The sequence below is a fragment of the Trematosphaeria pertusa genome, assembly GCF_010094035.1.
Source record: "Trematosphaeria pertusa strain CBS 122368 unplaced genomic scaffold BU26scaffold_3, whole genome shotgun sequence".
NCBI classification, from domain to species: Eukaryota; Fungi; Ascomycota; class Dothideomycetes; order Pleosporales; family Trematosphaeriaceae; genus Trematosphaeria; species Trematosphaeria pertusa.
Genome location: NW_022987214.1, coordinates 255949 through 273982, shown reverse-complemented (window position 1 = coordinate 273982; position 18034 = coordinate 255949). Strand labels below are relative to the sequence as shown.

Below are 18034 nucleotides of genomic sequence, written 5' to 3'. Positions count from 1 at the left end.
ACACCACATAGAGAAAAAAAAAGGCAAAGAAGGAGGTAACGCCGGAAAACAAGCCCAATTATGTTTCCTAGGTGCACTACCTTTAGGAACACCACCAACACCATGCTCAAAGAATCGACAAGTTTGAAACAAATTTCGAATAGGAGGCAGGTTTGTGACAGCAGGGCATAGCTGTCAACATGCAGCTCGGTCGGCGCAAGGGCGGAGGTAGTATGATGCAATCTATCGGGAGCCGAGCAATGAAGATCTAGGAGAGATCTACGCTTCGGGCGACGTGTTGGTGGTGGCCCTCGGGGTGGGATCAGGGTCCGCGTCCGGGACTGGCTTCGCTTTGGGCGTCTCCATTTCGATCTCTTGGACTTCCGTTCCTGGCGCTTGCGGGAAGATCTCTGGCGGTGTGAGCGACACGGGTGCGATGTCAGCTGCACTTTCGCGTTCTTCGGCGGTGCGGTCCTCGGTAATCGCTGGAGGTGGTGAAGAGGCAAGCGTAGAGTCTGGAATTGCGACGTCCTCGACGGATATGACACTACCTCTGCTGTTGGTGCGAAGCATTTCGATGCCGAGCTTTGATGATGACTTTGGCCGCGTCTTAGGGCTCTTTGCCCGTACGTTGACGTTACCCAGCTCATCATCTTCATCGTCGCCCGATTCAGCAGACTCGTGCTTCCGTGTTTCAATTATACGCCGTTTGACGCCCACCATTTCCGCGGAACGTTGTCGTCGGATCGTTGCCGCCTCGAGGGCGGCCGGTGCGGAGGCCACGTGGGGTGGTAGGTCATGCGGAACGGGAAGCTTCTGCCCCACGTTCTTGGGATCGACATTGGCTACGTCTTCTGAGATCCCCAAACCACTCATAACTCGGGTTAAATCTCGCTCACGCCAATCGTCCATGTTGTTACGAGCGATGATGACAGGCACATCGTCTCCAGTGCGGCTTTCGCCATCGCCAAAGAAGCTAGAGCTAATCGAGTCTTCCCGGCTCGAACCTCGGTAACTCCCCGATGGTACCGGTGGGAAGCCTGAGGAATTAGACGTCGGGCTGTCTCCCTGGCGAGTAGACTCTTGACGAAGACCCGAGGGCATCATGGACGGATACATGCTCTGACTTGGAGTCCAGTTCGGTGGCGGCGGCTTCCACTGGCACAGCTTTCCAAGGGTGTCGGACAGCTTCGCAATAGTAGGCGGCTTCTCAATCAGTGCATCGAAGTGATGAGGGGCTTGCAGCTCCTTGAGATAGCCAGTCACTGCAACTATGGGCGTGTGCGAATTGGCATTCTTCGTGTCCCGAATCATTCGCGCAACATCGGCGCCGTTGACTTGAGGTAGCTTGAACTCCATCATGATAATGTCGAATTTCACCTCGCCCATGGCATAGCGAACCGCTTCTGACCCGTTCGTAACGGTCAGCGTGCGACAGCGGAGCTTCTCTAGAAGCTTCTCCATGACCAGCCGGGAGACGGGATGGTCTTCACACACCAAAACGTCCAACGGTCGGAATATAGGCCCGTCGGCGAAGCTGATCTGGGAAAGCCGGCGCGAGCTTTGCCTCCGCCGCTGCACGCGCAAGAGTGCTTTGGCGCGCGAGTCTTCCGTATCTGACGAAGACGGCGACACGTCCAGTACCTGGCTTCGTCGCTTATGATGGCTTGGAAGCAGATCCCGTACCACGTCGCCCTCCTGTGAACCCATCGTCTGCGATCGCGCCCGTGGCGAGGGTACGCTGGTGTGTCCCAACGAGGTCTGGCGCTGTCCAGGAACTCGATTCTCCGTGAACGAAGCCGACATTGCTGAAGGCGTTTTAGCCAGCTTAATGGGCGATATCGCGTCTGGTGAGGGGCGGAGAACGGATGAAAGCCGCGGCGGCTCGAAGAAATTTCCGGGCTGAAGCGAGGCGGGATTGCTTGTTGCATGAGATAAAGTGGAGGAGCTGCTCGAGGTTTTCCGTCTCTCATGGTGCTGGCCGGCACTGAATTGAACCAACAACGGGGATGAGGGTTGCGACCCACGGCTCGGCGACGAGTTTGGGCCACTGATAGATGGTGAAGATGGTCTGCCCGTTGCCTTGTTCGTAGAGAGAGTCCGCTTGAGAGGAGCCGGGATCATCGGGCTCGACTCCAAGGATGGTGATGGGGAAGTAACGCCGGGAGATTGCAGCGCAGATGTAGCTTTGTTCTGCGATTGCATAGCTTCAGCACGCAACTTCTGAATGACATCCTTATTGGCCTTCTCGAGCACGGGCAGATTCTTGTAGTTGAAGTTGCCAAAGTCATCCGCGGCCATCGGCTCACTAAGCCGTCTTGTCCTTCCTTCTCGAACGTGAGCCGGGATGTGTAAGGGAATAAGGCCTCGCTTCATGGTGGTGACACTGATCTGTGATCGAACGCGCGACAAAGCATCGTGTGGCCTATCGGGATAATCAGCACTCGGGGTGCCGGCCGAAGAAGGTCCTTGATCTTCAAACTCGGGTGCGAAGTTAGCCATCGCCGCTCCTCTAGAATCGAAGTACTCGGTATCCTCCGGGTTCTCGGGTGCTGGGATAAATGATGCTTCATCATCTCGAAGTGTATCCCAGTTGACATCGGCAAACCAAGGGTGGCTCCGGATCTCCTCCCCGCCACTTGCAAATTTGTCATCCATGTTAGAACCAAGTCGCCTGGCTGGATCAGTGCACATGAGGCGGTTCATGAGGTCCTTGGCCTCTTCCGAAATCTGGTAGTCCTCGTCATTGTCGGGCCAGCCAATCTTGCGGGCAAGGATGTTCTGGAAAACCCCATCCGGAGTGTCAGCGTGGAATGGTGGGTAGCCGTATAGACACTCGAAGAGAATGCAGCCCAAAGACCACCAATCGCTAACCTCATCCTGCCCGCTTCCAGCAATCGTCTCGGGCGCCAGATAATCAGGTGTACCGACGAACCGTCGGTCGCTGTCTTCTGGGTCAAAGAGTGCCATGGGCGGAGGCGGCATTGTCGAGGAAGGGGGCGGGGTGCTATTCTGTGCGACACTTGACTGGCTCATTGTTGGCGCCGCGGGGAACAGGTCGGGAGAGCCTTCATCGCTGTACGCCTCCTCTTCTATAGGCGACCGTGCTCGGGGCTGAGCATCATCAGCAATCGAGAAGCGACGGAACATTGCCTGCAATGCTTCGCTGTCCCCGCTCTCACTCCGATTGCCTGATGCTCTTCGTGACGGATCGCGGTTGTGAGAGGTTTCGCGGCTGAGGCTGAAATACGAAGGCTGACCGAGATCTCCAGTGAGAGCTGGAGTCATGCTGGGCGTGTGAGAAGGAGACGGATTCAGATCAAAGGACGCCGAGCGAGAGGAGCCTACTGAAGTAGCGCGATGGAACGGCCCAGTTTTAAGTAGGTCTGGGGCTGGTTCGGCCGATTTGAGGGCTCTCTTTTGGCGACCGATCAAGCCCATGCGCGAAAGCCCGAAGTCGGTGAGTTTCAAGTGACCTTTCTGGTCAATGAGCAAATTGTCCGGCTTCAAATCTCGGTGAACGATGCCGCGGCTGTGTAGATGCTCAACTCCCAGAACAACTTCGGCCAGGTACTTCTTCGCCCAATCTTCAGGGAGTGCCCCGAGGACCTTGATCAGTGAAGCACAATCGCCACCGTTCAGATACTCCATGACCAAGTACAAGTAGTCCTTGCTCGAAAACGTCCAATACAGCTTAGCGACGAAGTCGCTCTCGCCTTGCCACATCATGATAGCTCGCTCGGCCTTGACATTGGTGACCTGATTCTTTGCTACCATGTCTGCCTTCTTCAGGACCTTGATTGCATAGTACTCTCCGGTTGACTTCTTCTTAGCAAGGTACACGCTACCGAAAGCGCCTTTGCTGATGGGTTTGATGATCTCAAAGTCCTTGATTGATGGCGGCACTGCACGGGGTTGCGGTTGGCTGATAGGCAAGAGGCGGGGAGAAATAGGTCTTGGACCGTCCGATCCGGCGGTGGATGACTGCCTGCGATGATGATGAACTTGTGCCATAGCTGGCGAGGAGAACTCGCTGGTGGCGAGCACGGGCGAGGTGATGGGGGACTGGAGCCCGTCAACCCCGCTAGGCAGTCGCGGCTTGTTTGATCGCAACGGCGAGGAAGGAGGGACCATTGATCGAGCAGGAGAATGTTGTCGGCTGGACAGGACGCTGGGCAAGATCAGACTTTTGCGCTTGCGCTCGCGGGAGCTTGCAACACGGCTCAGACCCAGCTCAGACGACGGTGAGTCTGCCCGCCTGGGTCCAGACATGACGGATGAGCGCACGCTGCTGTCACTCTCGGCACCAGCATCGCTTTCAAAATGCATCGAGTGGCGCTTGTTCTGTGTTGCGATGCTGATTGCACCAGCGTGCGAGCGTGGTGTCTGACAACCTCCTCTGGGGCTGCTCGATCTAGTCGAGCCGGCGACCGAAGACTCTCGGCGGCTCACACGAGCCGGTAACGAAGTCTCGGATGCATTGCGGAGAGCCTGCGCCATTGCTGAAGGGGCGTCAAAGGATCCGGGAAAGAGACCCTCCTCGCCTGTAGGTATGTCGTTTGCGTCTAGCGGCGACTCCTCGTCTCGTTGTTCGTCGTCAGACGAACTGTCTTCTCCAGCAGCTATACGAGCAGCCTTCGCCATGGCGGCTTCAATGCACTCCTGAACCAGAAGGTCAAATTCGACGCGGATGCGTTCAGAATATTCAAGAATGCGTCGATGACGGAAAACTGCATCAACCTTCGCCCTTGCTAGTCTATTCGTGTCCTCGCAAAGCATTTTGAGGCCCTCGCAGTGATCGGCGGACCCTGAGGTTGGCGACTGCCACTGTAAGACTTGAGAGATGCGGTTCTCCGACTGGGGGGATTGAGTCCGGATCTCGGCGGCAGACTGGCTTCGCGCGCTATCCTTCACGGCGGGCGTGTTAACTTCCAGAGCCGTGTCGCAGAGATCGAGAACAAGCTCGACGATGCGGGCGAGCGGTCTTCTGACAGCGAAAGATCGCGCGCGGTGATGACCAAAACCAGTCGACCGCTCTCGGGACCTGGATGGCGGAGAGGCGGGGGAGTTACGCCCTGAAGGGGTGCCAGAGGAAGGGGTAGAGGTGGGTTGGATGACGGCTCCTTTGTATTCTGGAGGTTGCGGCGGCTGTACCAGCTCTGCCGAAGTGGCCCGTGAAGGCCGACTCTGTGCCTCCAGGGCGTCGAGCACCTTGACGATGGCGTTGCGATGCTCGGCGAGCGTCTCTTGCGCGATCTGGACATCCATCTCAGCGCGGTGTTCCTGCAGGCAGAGCTCCGTATGCTTTTCGAACCACCACGGTGTAATATGACGTTCGCATATTCGGCAGAGCACGGGCAGGGGCGGCGGGTGGTTTCCGGGGTCATTGGCACCCTGCTCAGCCAGGCCGGTGAGGTAGTGGGCTAGCATTTCCGCGCCGACCCCGAGCGATTCTACGAGTACTTCGGGAAGGTCAATGGTGACTTCCCGGATTACAGAAGGGCGGATCATCCACATCGTCTAGCAGAAATTAGTAGCATGTTTGCGGGCGGATAGAGACGATAACTTACATGACTCTCGGCACCGGTCGTCCGGTCGTACACCATGATGCCCTGGGCTTCGAGGTTGAGAATCTGATCCTCGTCCTCCTCTGTCGGCGTCTCTGGAGCTGGCTCCTGCATCTCCTCTGCTACGTGCTTCGATCGCTTCCGTCTCAGGACGGACTGAGGCCCCATGCGCATGGAGAAGCGGGTGATGTGGCTCCTTGAATCATCCTGCTTAATTGACTCGACCGTCTCAGCGAACTGGTCGGGATTGCCGAGGAGCAGATCCGCAACTGGCCTTCCGACGACATCCTCGGGGTTCGTGCCCACAACCTCCTTCCACGACTCGCTGACATAGCGGACCTTGCCGTCCAAGCCCAGGTCCATGATGACGTTCAAGCTGTGCTCGGCAGCCTCTTTCAGGTCCTCGCGTTCGACGCGCATGTCCTCGCTGACGGTGCGCTCCATCTGGACGCGCTGCATGCTGTTTGCTGCGGCCTCATTCTTCAGTGCCGTGACGGCTGGCGGGGCCAGGGTGGCAGGCTTTGCTTCTTCGGCCATCGTGAGGGTTTGTCTTGACGAAGGCGTCCAATGTGGCCGGGGCCGGGAGCAACAGAGCGAAGAGCGTGAGCCCGGGGGCCGGTTGGGGATGGGTTATATGAAGGCAGCGCCCGGGACCATCGTGTGGACGTATGGCGGCGGCGACGGGTGCTGTGGAGCGGTGCGTGGGTGCGTGAAGGCGGCGGGTGCTGGAGCGGTAGCGGTGCTGGCGGGCGGCGGGAGCGCTCGAGAGCAGAGCGACGGCGTGGCCACCGCAGACAGGCCTAGAGGAACAGCATTGCGCGGTCGGGCAAGCGATTGGGGTGGTAATGAGCGTAGGCAGCGGACGCAGCAGCGGTGGGAGTGTGCGGTCGTCTCCGGGTCGCAAAATTTGGGACGGTGGTGAGGAAGTCGGGTCGGGAGGTGACGAGAGGGGCAGCGGCTCGCTTGCCTGGGGCGCGAATGGAGCGTCGCGCACCGCACACAAAGGCGATTGGGCGCGGGCGGGGGCGCTGCGTGACCTCTGGATGGGCGGGCTGCAAGGACGGCGCTGTGGTCTGCAGCAGCGAGCACCGCGGGCGAGAGTCGGCGCGCTATCCAGCTGGCAGAGAGTCCCCACGCGTCGGCCAGGAGTCACACGGTGCACGGGAAAAACAGACGAGCGCCGGGCGAGGATAAGCGCCACTGATGCTGGCCGGGGCCCGTCGACGATGGCCCATCCACGCCCAGGCCGCCGCCTGCCCCAAGCGGCCGCGGCCTGTTGCTCGCCATCCGAGGGCCGCCAGACTGCCCTCTTGCGTGTTTCATCACCACACCTGCCGTCATCGCCGCTCTGCTCTAATCAATCGAGATGAAAGCGCGCGCCGTTTTGGCGTCTGACCGCCCACCGTAAGCTGCATTCTTCCGACAGCGCCCCCCACCAGCAGCGCGCACCACGCGCATGACTTCGACCGCAGCCTGCACGCACGACGCCTGCTTGGCCGCCAGAGCGCTGGGGAGCCCGGCTGCGCTCGCCAACCCGCCGCGCTGTCTCTCCATGTCTTCAGTCAGCTTGGGGGAGTACGAGACGAGCCCGCGGCGTGCATGTCGCGGCCGCATCGCCGTCAATCAGCCCTCTCTGAGCATCGAACGGCCACACCCGCTTCAACCCGCAGTCATTCCACAGCCGGCCGCCTTCGCGCCGGAGTCTCCTGTTTTTCATCTTCAAACTCCCGTACCAGCGCGCTCCGTCCCTTTTGCACGTCAGCTGGTGCGTCTGGGAAGTAGCGGTCGGCGGCGGGTATCGCCATTGTCGAACCATTGCCCCTCCTTTGCAAACACCCCCGGGCGCTGCTGGACGTTGCACGGCATGTCCGCTACACAGTACACGCTGCTCCCATATTGCTTGCAACAACGCAGCCCCGCGAAGACAGTGCGCTCTCCAGGACCTGCAGGACCTGCAGCGAAACGGGCCTCTGGCGGCGCGCTTTTGGAGACATGCAGATCGCCCTCGTCCGCGTCCAATGGCCGCCTCCAACGCCGCATTCATGTTGGCAAACGTGCATCCACCACCATGCACCTCGATTCTCTACTGCCTATGCGTCTCCAGCTTGGCCGCCTAAGAGATCCAGACCCGCTAACGCTGCACCCAAGGCGGGCCCGCTGGGCTCATCCAACCATCACCCTGTGGGGCCCTGCTGTTTTCTACTATTCCCGCCCCGCCCCATTCCTATTCGCGCTCCCAAGACCTGGGGAAACTGGATACCGGGAAGCCCCCGAATCCAGTGGAATGCTGCGGAAGCCCTCCTTAACCTACGCTATTGCTCCAACGGCCATCGCCATTCCGAAGTAGCATCTCAGCAGCATCAGACGACCACCTCGTACCCGCGAGAATCGCCACGCAGCACAGCAGAACACCTCAGCCCCGGACTGAATTGGTAAGCTTATTGAAACAAGTATCCCATGACATTATGATACAGCATAGCGCCTACATCGGCTTGCCGCAGTTGGTACGCCAACGCACGTTGTCAGAGTTTCGGACGCACTTGCCGGCTTCCGTGTGCGCTCAGAAGACGCTGAACGAAAAGGTGCAGCCGTATCCGGACCCTTTCACAGCGTAGCGCCCCCGCCGCTAGACGACTAGTCGAAATACACTGCTTCGGGCTTATGGACGGCGATCTTGCCTGACAACCTGCTCCTGAGAACGATTCGGGCTTCTTCCTTGCTGCCCTTGACCGTCTTTCCCTGTACCGTCTTCTCCTCCTACACCATCTCGACAACCTCCCCGTCGACATAGCCCGGCAGAGAGTGCCACTGCACCTTCTGGCCTTTCTTGGGGACGCGGGTCTTGTCTCCAGGAGTGCCCTTGGGCTGGTCTGAACTGCCGTTCTTCTGCTTTAGCTTCTTGTTGGATCCCTTCTGATTGGCTCCCCGTCCGCGTATCTTGGGCTTCTGCTCCGCTTGCTCTCCGCTCCGAGCAGATCCCGAGTGATCCGACTTCTCCTCGTGAGATGCGGCGTCTGCTTCCCCGTCCTGCTTCTTGAAGTCTCGTTATCCCCTTTAGTCTCCCTCCTGCTGGACAGCATCTTCCCAGTGCTGAGTGCAGTCTTTGGCGTTTTTCTTGTCGTCCTGACCATCCCTACCGTCCTGATCCTTGCTCGTATTCTTCGGGCGCTCTTGGCCTTGGACGTGTTGGCAACATACTGCTTCCCCTCTGCTCTCCTCTTGTTTCTTCTCGTCCGTCTCCTGCTTCTCCTTCTCGCTCATCTGCTCCCAAGCTTTCTTCGGCAGATAGCGTTTCTCGGTGCCATCCTCTTGCTTAGCGTGCCCAATGCCCTCTTTCGTCTGCCACTCTTCCTTTGTCCCAGTTGTCGAGGTGCTTTTGGCTCTCGTCTTTGTCTTTCTTGTCGGTAGTGTAGCCACCGCCGCGTTTCTTGTACTCTGAGGCCATCATCTGCGCCTACGCTCGCCATTAGAGGTCGTTACGGTGCGGGGAGGCCTGTAGGCCGGCGTACCTTCCTTGCGGACCATTGCCCCGGCGCGCCACCTTTGTTGCTATTATGAATCTCCTCCTTAACCTGATCCCGCAGCTCGGGGTCTGTGTACTTGTCCTTAGGCGACATCTTGCGTACCGATTCGCAGACGAATGGATGCCGAAACGTCCGTGGTGCGAGCTCGGCGAATGGATTCAGAGATTTTAAGCTCCTCGATCTAAGATGTCGAATCACAAAAGACATGCCTCCAACCTTCACGTCTCATGTTCATATGTACCCCAGATCTACCCGCTGACGTACCCGTGGACGGTACCTGCGCAAGCGAACACACAACTCCTTCCAGTCACCACCATCATCCAGTTCGCTCATTCGCCGTATCCATCGTCAGTATTACCGTAGTTCAACACACCCAAATCCAACTTTCGAAACCAGCCTTTGCTCGAACCGCATCGTCGTGACATCAACGACCACTTCTGGAATCGGGGCGTGTGCCCTTCGCTCGGCCCGATTGTGCGCGGACCATCCTGCGGACAAAGGCCCTGACGAACCGCGCTAACGGCGAGCTAAGCTTTCGGCCAATGAGCGATCGGATGAGAGGCGAGCCCCACCGAACGCCTGCCGTGCAACAACAACAGTGAACGGCACTCTAATTGATATTTAGCTATATGGTGTGGCTTACTTGTCTCAGTCGGCACCTGAAACGAATGCTTATACGTGTCTCCATTGGATACTTTTAATTCGCAAGTATGGATAGGGGAGACAAGGGCCAGCGGAGAGTCTGTTCGATCCCTTTCTAACGGCAGAAGCGATGGAGTACGCGTATATTGGCATGTGTTTGCACTCGCACTAGTGCATATGCGTACTGAAGACACTATTGTGTAAGTCACGACGTTCGAGCAGCAGTTTGGCCGCTGTGACCTGGGATGGATCGCAAGAGGCCGACATTTCAGATCTCATGCGGAACCCCACGACTTCTTGTGGGATCTTTTGCCGCACTGCTCTTACTTCCTTCGAGCACCTAGATAACACCGTGGGCATATATACGCTTTCACGCTACGAAACCCGGGTTGCACTTTTCTTCTCTTGCTCTCCCATCCGCTCCCGCAGCCATTGGTTGAACAAGCGGGGCTGATGGAGAGCTGAACCTCATTTCAGCTCAGCCTTGCGGCTTCCCCTCCTCGAGTTGTCCCACCATCTCCATCATCTCATTTCTTCTCATCCTCTAACGACATTAGGAACAACAATCTCTCTAAGATACCGGTCAAGAAGCGACAAACGCCGCCATCATGTCCGGTATCGAAACCATCGGGGCGATAATCAGCCTCGCCTCCGTGGCCATCGACAGTTATAAACATCTATCTCAAGTATATAAGGTGTACAATAAGGCGGCCTCGGCGCGTGCAGCCCGCCGTGCCGAGTACGGACTGTTCACCGCCTATATCTTAGACTTCTTCCCGGAGGCGCTTTCGGTAATGAATCGAGTCGAGCGATACGTACTTCAGGCAGAAGATGTTCAGGCCGTGGCATTCATGAAATCATACACCTCGAGCTTCAACATGATAGGTGTTGCGGTAGGTATTCCGTATTCCAATGTTGAGCACCACTAAGCGTATGAAAATAGGGTGCCATCATAGCACAGGTTGCCATAACCGCGATCGGACTGACACGAGTGGAGGACTCCCATTGGACTGCTGAGGCTTTCTTCGTAGTCAGCTTAGTGTCCGGCGCGCTCTCTGTTTTCTTCTCCTGCGCCATCAGCCCAGCATTCCATGGCCTGCACAATGCCGACGCTATTAAAGATTTCCTGGCAAAACCTACCACGCAAATGGTCAAAAAGCTGGAAGGCATTCTCAACTCGGCAGAGAACCATCCAAGACTCAGCCAGAGCCACCTGGAGTCCTTGAAGCAAATTTACGACGCGCGGTGGCGCGTCCCTTCGGCTTATGCTGCGATAATGCTCACTGTTCCAATGACATTGCTCAACATCGCCCTCAACGCTTTCCTCGTCGGACTCGGGATATACCTGGGCAGAATGTACACGGAGGATCTCATCCCATCCTACGGCCTGGGATCCTTGGGCATCTTGATCTTCTTCCTCGTCACTGCCGTCCTCGGCATCGGCACATGGTACATTCCCCAGCGCTTCAAGAGCATCGAAGAAGAACCCCTCGCGCGATACAGAGGGCTTTTGCATGCAAATAAAGCTTCGCCACCGGCTATCCAACCACCCGGCGAGACGACTACGCCCGCAGATAATGTGCCCCCTCCAGAGGCATCGTCAACAGCTGTTCCTCAATCCATGCATAGTCCACGAAGCGGGGGAGGAGTTCGCTATGACATTCCTGAAGATCAAATTGTAACTCCGTCAGCACCAGCTCAAGCGGACAGTGCACGACCTTCCGCCGACGCGGTATTCCCCCAACCCTCCCAAAATACTCCAGCCTCTCGCCCTTCATCCCCGGAGCCAAATATTGCAGAAATGCTTCGGAGGCCCGACTTCTCTGACATGATGCGCAGAGGCAGCCGCGAAGTCGGAAGTGAAAGCATGCAAGCAGCCCTGGCAGATCTGATTCAAGCCCAACAAGCTACGCTCCTAGCAAGTCAACGGCTGATGGAAGCTTTCCAGCAAGAGGGAGAACATCCATGACCAAAGCTAGTTTCTCATCAGGACTTCGATCAGACTAGGGTAAATAAACGTGGGTTTGTGGTCAATTGGCGGCGAGTTCTCATCCGCATCCGGGGACTTCGTGCGGGAGGGCTGTCTAGGTCCAAATCTAATCAACTCAACTTTCCTCTTTTTGCACGGCCTTCCTTCAACAGCGGCCTTCCCCTCGCACCTGCTAAGGTTCCCAGGCTATGAACTCTAGGGTCTTCGGACGGGCGGTGCGCTATTTGCTTCCAGGCAGTGATGAATTATGGCATACTTCCTTGCACCCACAGCTCTGTTGGGTATTGTGGCATATGCATACAAGGTATACTTAGCGACTCATCTCAGGCGTTGGAAGGAAGTTTCAGCTCTCATGCGTGGCGTGGGATGAGATGAATGCATTCACAGCACTTGGGTCACTCGAAGCCAAAAGAACAAAGCTACCACGGCGGCCCCAAAACCATCAATTCACCCTCCACCCTCCACCCTATGACTAATCTCAACGCGTCCTAGACGCGTCCACGCCCTCTGTTTCCGCCAGAGGGGATGCGTCAGCGGCTTCAGTATATATACACAGCTCCACCACCGCATCACGGTATCGGAACCCCCGCCCTGGACAAGCTCAACCGCACTGCCGTTTCGACATGGCGGCCCCCACGCGCAGGACTTACGGACAGCTTCGCCTCCCGAGCAGTCAGGCTGCTGCGATGGCGGCGCAGTTGGCTTCTCCGCCGTCTTCACCTCCGCCTTCGTCTCCGCCTTCGTCTCCGCCTTCGTCGCCGATACGTTTGGAGTCGGATGAGGAACCGCCGAGTTCGCCGGAGTTGGAGCTGCTGCGGTCTGGGGAGAAGAGGAAGCGCGGGGATGAGGACGAGGAGGATGATGATGGCGAGTCCGAGTACGACGACTCCGGACCGAAGCGCAAGAGGGCCAGAGGAGAAACAGACGATGATGCGGATGCGCTGCTGGCATCGACCGCGACGACGCCCGTTCTGGATAGCCACGAAGAGAGTCCGAGTACGACTTCTCCCCCTTCTTCGACTCCCTCCCGCTCTTGGACCTCTTCCTCAAGCCCTAAGAGCACCGGCCGGCGATCGCAGGACAGCACCGTGCAAGACCTCACTCCCTTCAGCGGCCTTTCGTCCCTCCTGCTCCCGCCCACGACCGCAGACATTGCTGAGGCTTTGCCGTATCTCTCGAGCATCGCCCCTCATGGCACCCTCGAGACATTCTTCCAAGGTACGTCAATGGCCCATGACGACCCAGAGCAAACCGACCACTCCCCGGATTCTCCTAATTCAGCTTCAGCACCGCCCGATTCCAAGTCGGATACACGTCTAAGCCGACAAGGTCCGCGGATCGACGACTACCGAAACCCAGAAGGGGCGCGCCGACGAAGTCGAAGCAGAAGCCCAAGCCTAGAACCTGACCGGCCTCGCACATCTCGCGAGTACCGTGCCCGCGACGAAAATGACACAGGAGGGTCATTAGCTCGCAGGCCCATGAAACTAAGCCCCTCATCAACCTCATCGCCGTCACCGCCACACGTAAAACCAGCGAGCGAGCTGATACCGGCTAGCATCGAATCAGCGTGTCCCATTCTCACGTATAGTGGACGAACCACAGCAGCTGTCAGCGGCATACGACTCGACGAGGTCTTCGAGGAGCCGCGTCGACCTCCACGGAAGGTTTCTTTCGCGCCGCATCGAAAGCCAATGCTTCGCCAACGCCGTTCCTTCCCCCGCGGCCTCTTGCAGCAAGCATTGGGCTCAAGCCCAGATCAGCAGCCCGTTTCGGCTGAAGAACCAGCCGATGACTCAATTCCCGTGGCACCGGCTCGAGTGCCGGCGCCCGAAGCGGACCGCGTCCTGGATGACAGATCTAGCCCAGAGGACACTACGCCTACAATAGGAGTTGCCCATCCCGGAACACCTTCCCTCTGGCTATCCTTGACGCAGTTACTGAACAACGCGGAATGCAACCCTCTGGAAACCCTCGAGGAGCATATAAAGCCGCTCCTGAAGAGCTTCGCGAAGAACGTAACGCAAGCTGATCCCCCAGCAGGCCCGAGCCCGAACGACGACGGCATGGCCATGTGCAATGCATGCCAGCATTACACTCCGGAGACTCGAGCCGAATCGCTGGACTGCGGCCACACGTACTGTGGCGGGTGTATTGTGAAGTCTCTCCTTAGCGTACTCGGAGGGAGCCACGGCGGCTCGCTACCCAGGTGTTGCGGACAACACATGTCGCTCACGGCGGTCCGCGCTACGGTTAAGCTGACCTTGTTCGAACATTGCGAGGACGTGGATAAGCTCATGGATCTCCTCGAATCTTGCTTCAAGCGCTGCGCACGCGAGATGCTGGAGACACACTGCACTCGTTGTGTGGACTGCGAGGTCGGGGGAGAAAAAGCCGATGGAGCCGACCAAGGGAACGCCCCGTCGTGTAGGTTCTTCCTCTGTGACGGAAAGGCAGGTCAGATCAGCGGAAAGTGTGCTCCTGACGACATCATCTGTCCGCATGACAAGACAGCCCAAGGCATCCAAGATTCCAGCAAGCCAGGCCCTAACGAAGACCATAACCCCCAACCCAATCTCCCTCCCATCGACCCGGATACAATCCAAGCAGCAGACTCCCATGCCTATGGCGCAACAAACGTGGCGGAACCAGACCACACCCAGTCCACTACAATCTCGCCCCACGAATGCCCACACAGAGGCCACTGGACACGCACCGCGAACGGCACGCGGAACAATTCCAAGGACGACAAGGAGCGCTGTGCAGACTGTCAGAAGGAGTACCTCTGGTATTGTGAGTGCGAGCGGTGTGGGATGTATGGGGTTTGTGAGGCGTGCGCGGAGAGGAGGGAGGGATAGGATAGGAGTACATATGAGTGGGCTAAGGGTTAAGCTCTATGCCGGATGGGGTCTAGTCCTCAACCCTTCAAGAACCGCGACAGTCTATCACGCTTCCACATCCCTCACCAGGCGTGGTGTTTGCAAGCGGTTCCCAATCCTAGAAAGATACTTTAACACCACGGTTCATTGCAGTAATATGTGCTGCTAGTCGACCTATGCAAGCGTCCTCTGACACGCCAGCCCCCCAACCCGCCGCCCGCGCCCCCTCCCAACTCCCTTCCACGAATCGACACTCCAATTCCCAGAATATGGGACTAGCTACTCATCATAGAAACTTCTTGCGCTCTTCCTCCACCGGGCATCATTCAATTCCAACCCGCCCTTATGTGATTATCATTTCCTATCCACGCAGAAGAAAAAGGCCGGGAGAAGGCGTCAGAGAGCAGACATCTACCGCTTTCGCAACATGGAAATGGAGAGCGCACTTTGCGATCGTAGTGTCAAGTCTGTGCCCGTGGATGACTCTTCCGCGCTCTCTCTCCCTCGTAGCACGTCCACGGTCCACTTAGCGGCGAGTGCACAAAGCTTGACAGCGCGAACTGGTCGCTGCTGTCTCGCCCGCCCGTCCACCAGGGGAGTAGCGGAATATCTTGCTCATTTACATTCCCTTACCCCGCAGCTGTGCTCCTAGCCAAGATAGTTGGGTGAGGGAGCTTGGAAGCGTGGCGTAGTCCTCGGGGATATAGAAGCGTCTCCGCGGCTTTTCGACGTTTCTTCACGACGCACATTCGGAACTGTTAAGCAGGGAGCGTTTTATCTCTCGAATATCTTCTCGACGGCCTAGCTAGCTATCATGAAACTAATCTCCTTGTACGTGGCGGCGTCGCTGACATTCTCCCTTGCCGCACCGGTTGACCAGCGCGACGCGAACCTCAGTAAGTGCGACCTCTTTAGCGCTAGATCAAGCTTTCTAACTCATTCCGCAGGCGTTACGCGCACAATCGGGTCTCCAGCTCCCTCGGGGCCCACTCCATCGCCCGTTCCCGCAGCGGACCTCGCTCTTCGCGCCAGCGCCCACACCTCTTTCGAGGACGCCACCAACATCACCATATCCTCCGCCCAGAACACCGTAGTCACCGTCGCCATCGGCGCCCTCGCCCGCAACGTCGGCAATCTGCTCGGCTCCGCCCTCTACGGCACAATCTGGAAGGGCCTCGACTCCATCTGCCCGCCCGGCCAATCCGAGTGTCGAAAATCCACCAGCGGCAAGCACACCTACGAATCCTTCGCCATCGAGCTCGAGTACGTCGACAAGGGCGATTCCTTCGCCCACGGCCCCTACCTCACACTCATCGTCGAGCACTCGTTCCACCGCACCGAGGCCCTGCGCAGGCTGATGATTGGGTCTGTCGCTGGGGCGCTGGAGCGCAGCACGAGAAGCGCGGAGAACTGCCGCAATCTGCGGCGGGACAGCTGGACCTCGCTGCACTGTAATGTGGGCGACTCGGTGGCTGTGCTTGCGGGGGGCAGCAAGCTGATCGTGGGGATTTCTTCGCGCCAGGATAAGGGCGACGGGGGCGGGTTTGACTGCGGGGTTGTTGTTGATGGTGCGAGGGAGTATGTTGATTCTCTTATGCCGGAGTATGGACGGGAGTTTGGGGGAGGGGCGCTTGCGGATGTGAAGTGTGTCTAGGTGTTGGTTCTGGCTGCTTGGGTCTTGTGCGGAGGGGGAGGGGTGGGATTGTGAGGTGTTGTGGGGGGAGGAAGATGGGTTTGTGTTTGAGATAGGGGTATGAGCTTAAATTGGGCTGGTCATTAAGCTGGGAGGCTTAGAGAAATGTCCACATCCCTCCCACTCCGTCTCAACTGCCCCCTATACTCACATCCCCCTATCCCATTCACGCTAAACTATATCCCACCAAACTCCTTCCACCCCACCACGCGCGCAGTCAAATTCCGCAACAACGCCCACAGGGATCAAACCAGACTAACCCTTCTCTAGTCAAGAAACCACTGCTACTAACAACCACTCCCTCTCCACCGAAACGCTTATATCTGACGCCAGCGCCAGCGACCTCGCCTACCCCGTCCTGCGTTGCAACTGCAGTAAAAACTTCGACATGTAGATACTCGAATCGACAGTATTAAAGTGGGGACAAGGCGGCAAGTAGACATATGAAGTCCTAGTTCACTGTTCTCGGTACTCTACCTACTATGAGCCCGTCTCACACTGAAACCATACTCTCCGTCCTCCACCTTTCATATTCCCCGAAAAGCCTCCTAACCCGCATCACCCATCCTTTACCTCTCTCTGGAACCGTCGTAGAAAATGGACATCTACACCTCAGCCAGCTTAGGCTTCTGCAGACAAAAGACATCGCGCTCGACACGGCCGCCTCCCAGCTCGCGCTCGTACTCCGGCATGAGCTCGTCGAGGTACCTATTCGTCTGCTCGAGAATAGCCGGGCAATCGAACTTGCCCCCCTCATCGCCCCTCGACCGAATCCCCACGGTCAAATAGCTGTCTCCCGCCGTAACCCCAACAACATGGCCAACAAAGCAGTGGCGTCCGCGATGCGGCAGCGGGAACCCATACGTAAAGTCCCAGCAGTTCTTCGCATCCTCAGTGCTCTTCTGCAAGGTCCCCGCGATCGTGCCGATCATGAGTTTGCGCAGGCCTTCCGTGCGGTGGTTTGTCTGCTGGACTTGGATCTCGAGATACGGCCCGTATTGCAGGATGTTGCCGTCGAGGTACTGCACGTCCAGCTTGAGCGTTTCGTAGGCGCCGCGGCTGTCCCGTAGGCAGGTAGAGCGGCCGGGCGGGCAGATCTTGTCGAGGCCTTGCCAGACGGCGCCGTAGAGCGCGGAGGACCAGAGTGTGCCGACGTTGGTTTTCTGCTGGCCGATGGCGAGGATGATTTTGCCGGCTTGGGGGGCGGGGGGCGATGTGTCAGTTGTAGTGGCGCTCGCAGCGGAGAAGGCTGTGGTGGCGCGGAGTGTTAGGGATCTGGCTATGAAATCTCGTCGGGGTTACTTACGCTGACTGGTATCGTCTGGGATAGCGGGGCCGGCGATTGCGAAGGCTGGCAAGGCGGCCACGATGAAGCAGAGGAGCCTCATGCTTGCGGTTCTTTGGATCAGCGGGCGTCAAGATTCTGAGGAAGATGAGGGTCGAGGGAAAGGTTTGGCGGTTTGAAAGTGTGCGGGTGAATGGATGTCTAGAGGTGAACAAAGAAGCAGAAAATTTTGCTCCAAGGGAGCATTGCTCGAGTGAAGGTGGGACTAAAAAGTACACTTAGCAGTGTACGACCGGTCTGCTCGCTCCTATGGTCTGATTCGCCAGAGTACTGAAATGTAGAGTGGCGGTGAGTTAGAATGTTCATACCGACTTCGGTTGCAGATGCTGAATTTGAGTTAAGGAAACGCGGATTTCTTTGAGGTCCACCGTTTGTCGATGTGCGAATAGCCAGTGGAAGGACTCGGCATGGATTA

At 57.6% G+C, this 18034-nt stretch overlaps 7 protein-coding genes across 7 annotated transcripts; 4 read left to right on the top strand and 3 right to left on the bottom strand.

Annotated features, from left to right (window-relative positions):
• Window positions 1–133: 133 nt before the first annotated feature.
• On the bottom strand, window positions 134–6237 carry BU26DRAFT_210320 (putative response regulator receiver RIM15p). Its single transcript, XM_033820638.1, has 2 exons — window positions 5550–6237; window positions 134–5499 (listed from the first exon to the last, which is right to left on the bottom strand). Exons 1-2 carry the CDS (start codon window positions 6081–6083, stop codon window positions 259–261), a joined length of 5775 nt encoding a protein of 1924 aa, XP_033687832.1. The 5' UTR covers window positions 6084–6237; the 3' UTR covers window positions 134–258.
• Window positions 6238–6869: 632 nt separating this feature from the next.
• BU26DRAFT_210270 (uncharacterized protein) lies at window positions 6870–7981 on the top strand. Its single transcript, XM_033820636.1, has one exon. It carries the CDS (start codon window positions 7003–7005, stop codon window positions 7891–7893), a length of 891 nt encoding a protein of 296 aa, XP_033687831.1. The 5' UTR covers window positions 6870–7002; the 3' UTR covers window positions 7894–7981.
• Window positions 7982–8303: 322 nt separating this feature from the next.
• On the bottom strand, window positions 8304–9163 carry BU26DRAFT_560175 (uncharacterized protein; the record flags this gene model as incomplete). Its single annotated transcript, XM_033832776.1, has 4 exons — window positions 8304–8587; window positions 8684–8822; window positions 8893–9000; window positions 9056–9163. 4 exons carry the CDS (start codon window positions 9161–9163, stop codon window positions 8304–8306), a joined length of 639 nt encoding a protein of 212 aa, XP_033687830.1.
• A 1157-nt stretch (window positions 9164–10320) lies between these two features.
• Window positions 10321–11681, top strand: BU26DRAFT_560174 (uncharacterized protein; the record flags this gene model as incomplete). The annotated part of the gene is made up of 2 exons (XM_033832775.1): window positions 10321–10605; window positions 10656–11681. 2 exons carry the CDS (start codon window positions 10321–10323, stop codon window positions 11679–11681), a joined length of 1311 nt encoding a protein of 436 aa, XP_033687829.1.
• A 322-nt stretch (window positions 11682–12003) lies between these two features.
• BU26DRAFT_210276 (uncharacterized protein) lies at window positions 12004–14659 on the top strand. Its single transcript, XM_033820637.1, has 2 exons — window positions 12004–12920; window positions 12990–14659. The coding sequence occupies exons 1-2, from the start codon at window positions 12326–12328 to the stop codon at window positions 14558–14560; spliced, it is 2166 nt and encodes a 721-aa protein (XP_033687828.1). The 5' UTR covers window positions 12004–12325; the 3' UTR covers window positions 14561–14659.
• A 736-nt stretch (window positions 14660–15395) lies between these two features.
• BU26DRAFT_501117 (uncharacterized protein) lies at window positions 15396–16235 on the top strand (the record flags this gene model as incomplete). Its single annotated transcript, XM_033826547.1, has 2 exons — window positions 15396–15477; window positions 15529–16235. 2 exons carry the CDS (start codon window positions 15396–15398, stop codon window positions 16233–16235), a joined length of 789 nt encoding a protein of 262 aa, XP_033687827.1.
• A 550-nt stretch (window positions 16236–16785) lies between these two features.
• On the bottom strand, window positions 16786–17704 carry BU26DRAFT_601063 (uncharacterized protein). Its single transcript, XM_033835232.1, has 2 exons — window positions 17581–17704; window positions 16786–17523 (listed from the first exon to the last, which is right to left on the bottom strand). Exons 1-2 carry the CDS (start codon window positions 17660–17662, stop codon window positions 16880–16882), a joined length of 726 nt encoding a protein of 241 aa, XP_033687826.1. The 5' UTR covers window positions 17663–17704; the 3' UTR covers window positions 16786–16879.
• Between the last annotated feature and the right edge of the window lie 330 nt (window positions 17705–18034).

What these genes read in the sequence shown, in the direction of transcription:
- BU26DRAFT_210320 (XM_033820638.1), bottom strand. Translation starts at nt 6,083, where the DNA reads ATGGCCGAAGAAGCAAAGCCTGCCACCCTGGCCCCGCCAGCCGTCACG. An exon ending in CGACCGGTGCCGAGAGTCAT is followed by an intron (nt 5,500 to 5,549) that starts GTAAGTTATCGT and finishes AATTTCTGCTAG; the next exon opens with ACGATGTGGATGATCCGCCC.
- BU26DRAFT_210270 (XM_033820636.1), top strand. Translation starts at nt 7,003, where the DNA reads ATGACTTCGACCGCAGCCTGCACGCACGACGCCTGCTTGGCCGCCAGA.
- BU26DRAFT_210276 (XM_033820637.1), top strand. Translation starts at nt 12,326, where the DNA reads ATGGCGGCCCCCACGCGCAGGACTTACGGACAGCTTCGCCTCCCGAGC. An exon ending in CCTCGAGACATTCTTCCAAG is followed by an intron (nt 12,921 to 12,989) that starts GTACGTCAATGG and finishes ATTCAGCTTCAG; the next exon opens with CACCGCCCGATTCCAAGTCG.
- BU26DRAFT_601063 (XM_033835232.1), bottom strand. Translation starts at nt 17,662, where the DNA reads ATGAGGCTCCTCTGCTTCATCGTGGCCGCCTTGCCAGCCTTCGCAATC. An exon ending in CCCAGACGATACCAGTCAGC is followed by an intron (nt 17,524 to 17,580) that starts GTAAGTAACCCC and finishes GCGCCACCACAG; the next exon opens with CCTTCTCCGCTGCGAGCGCC.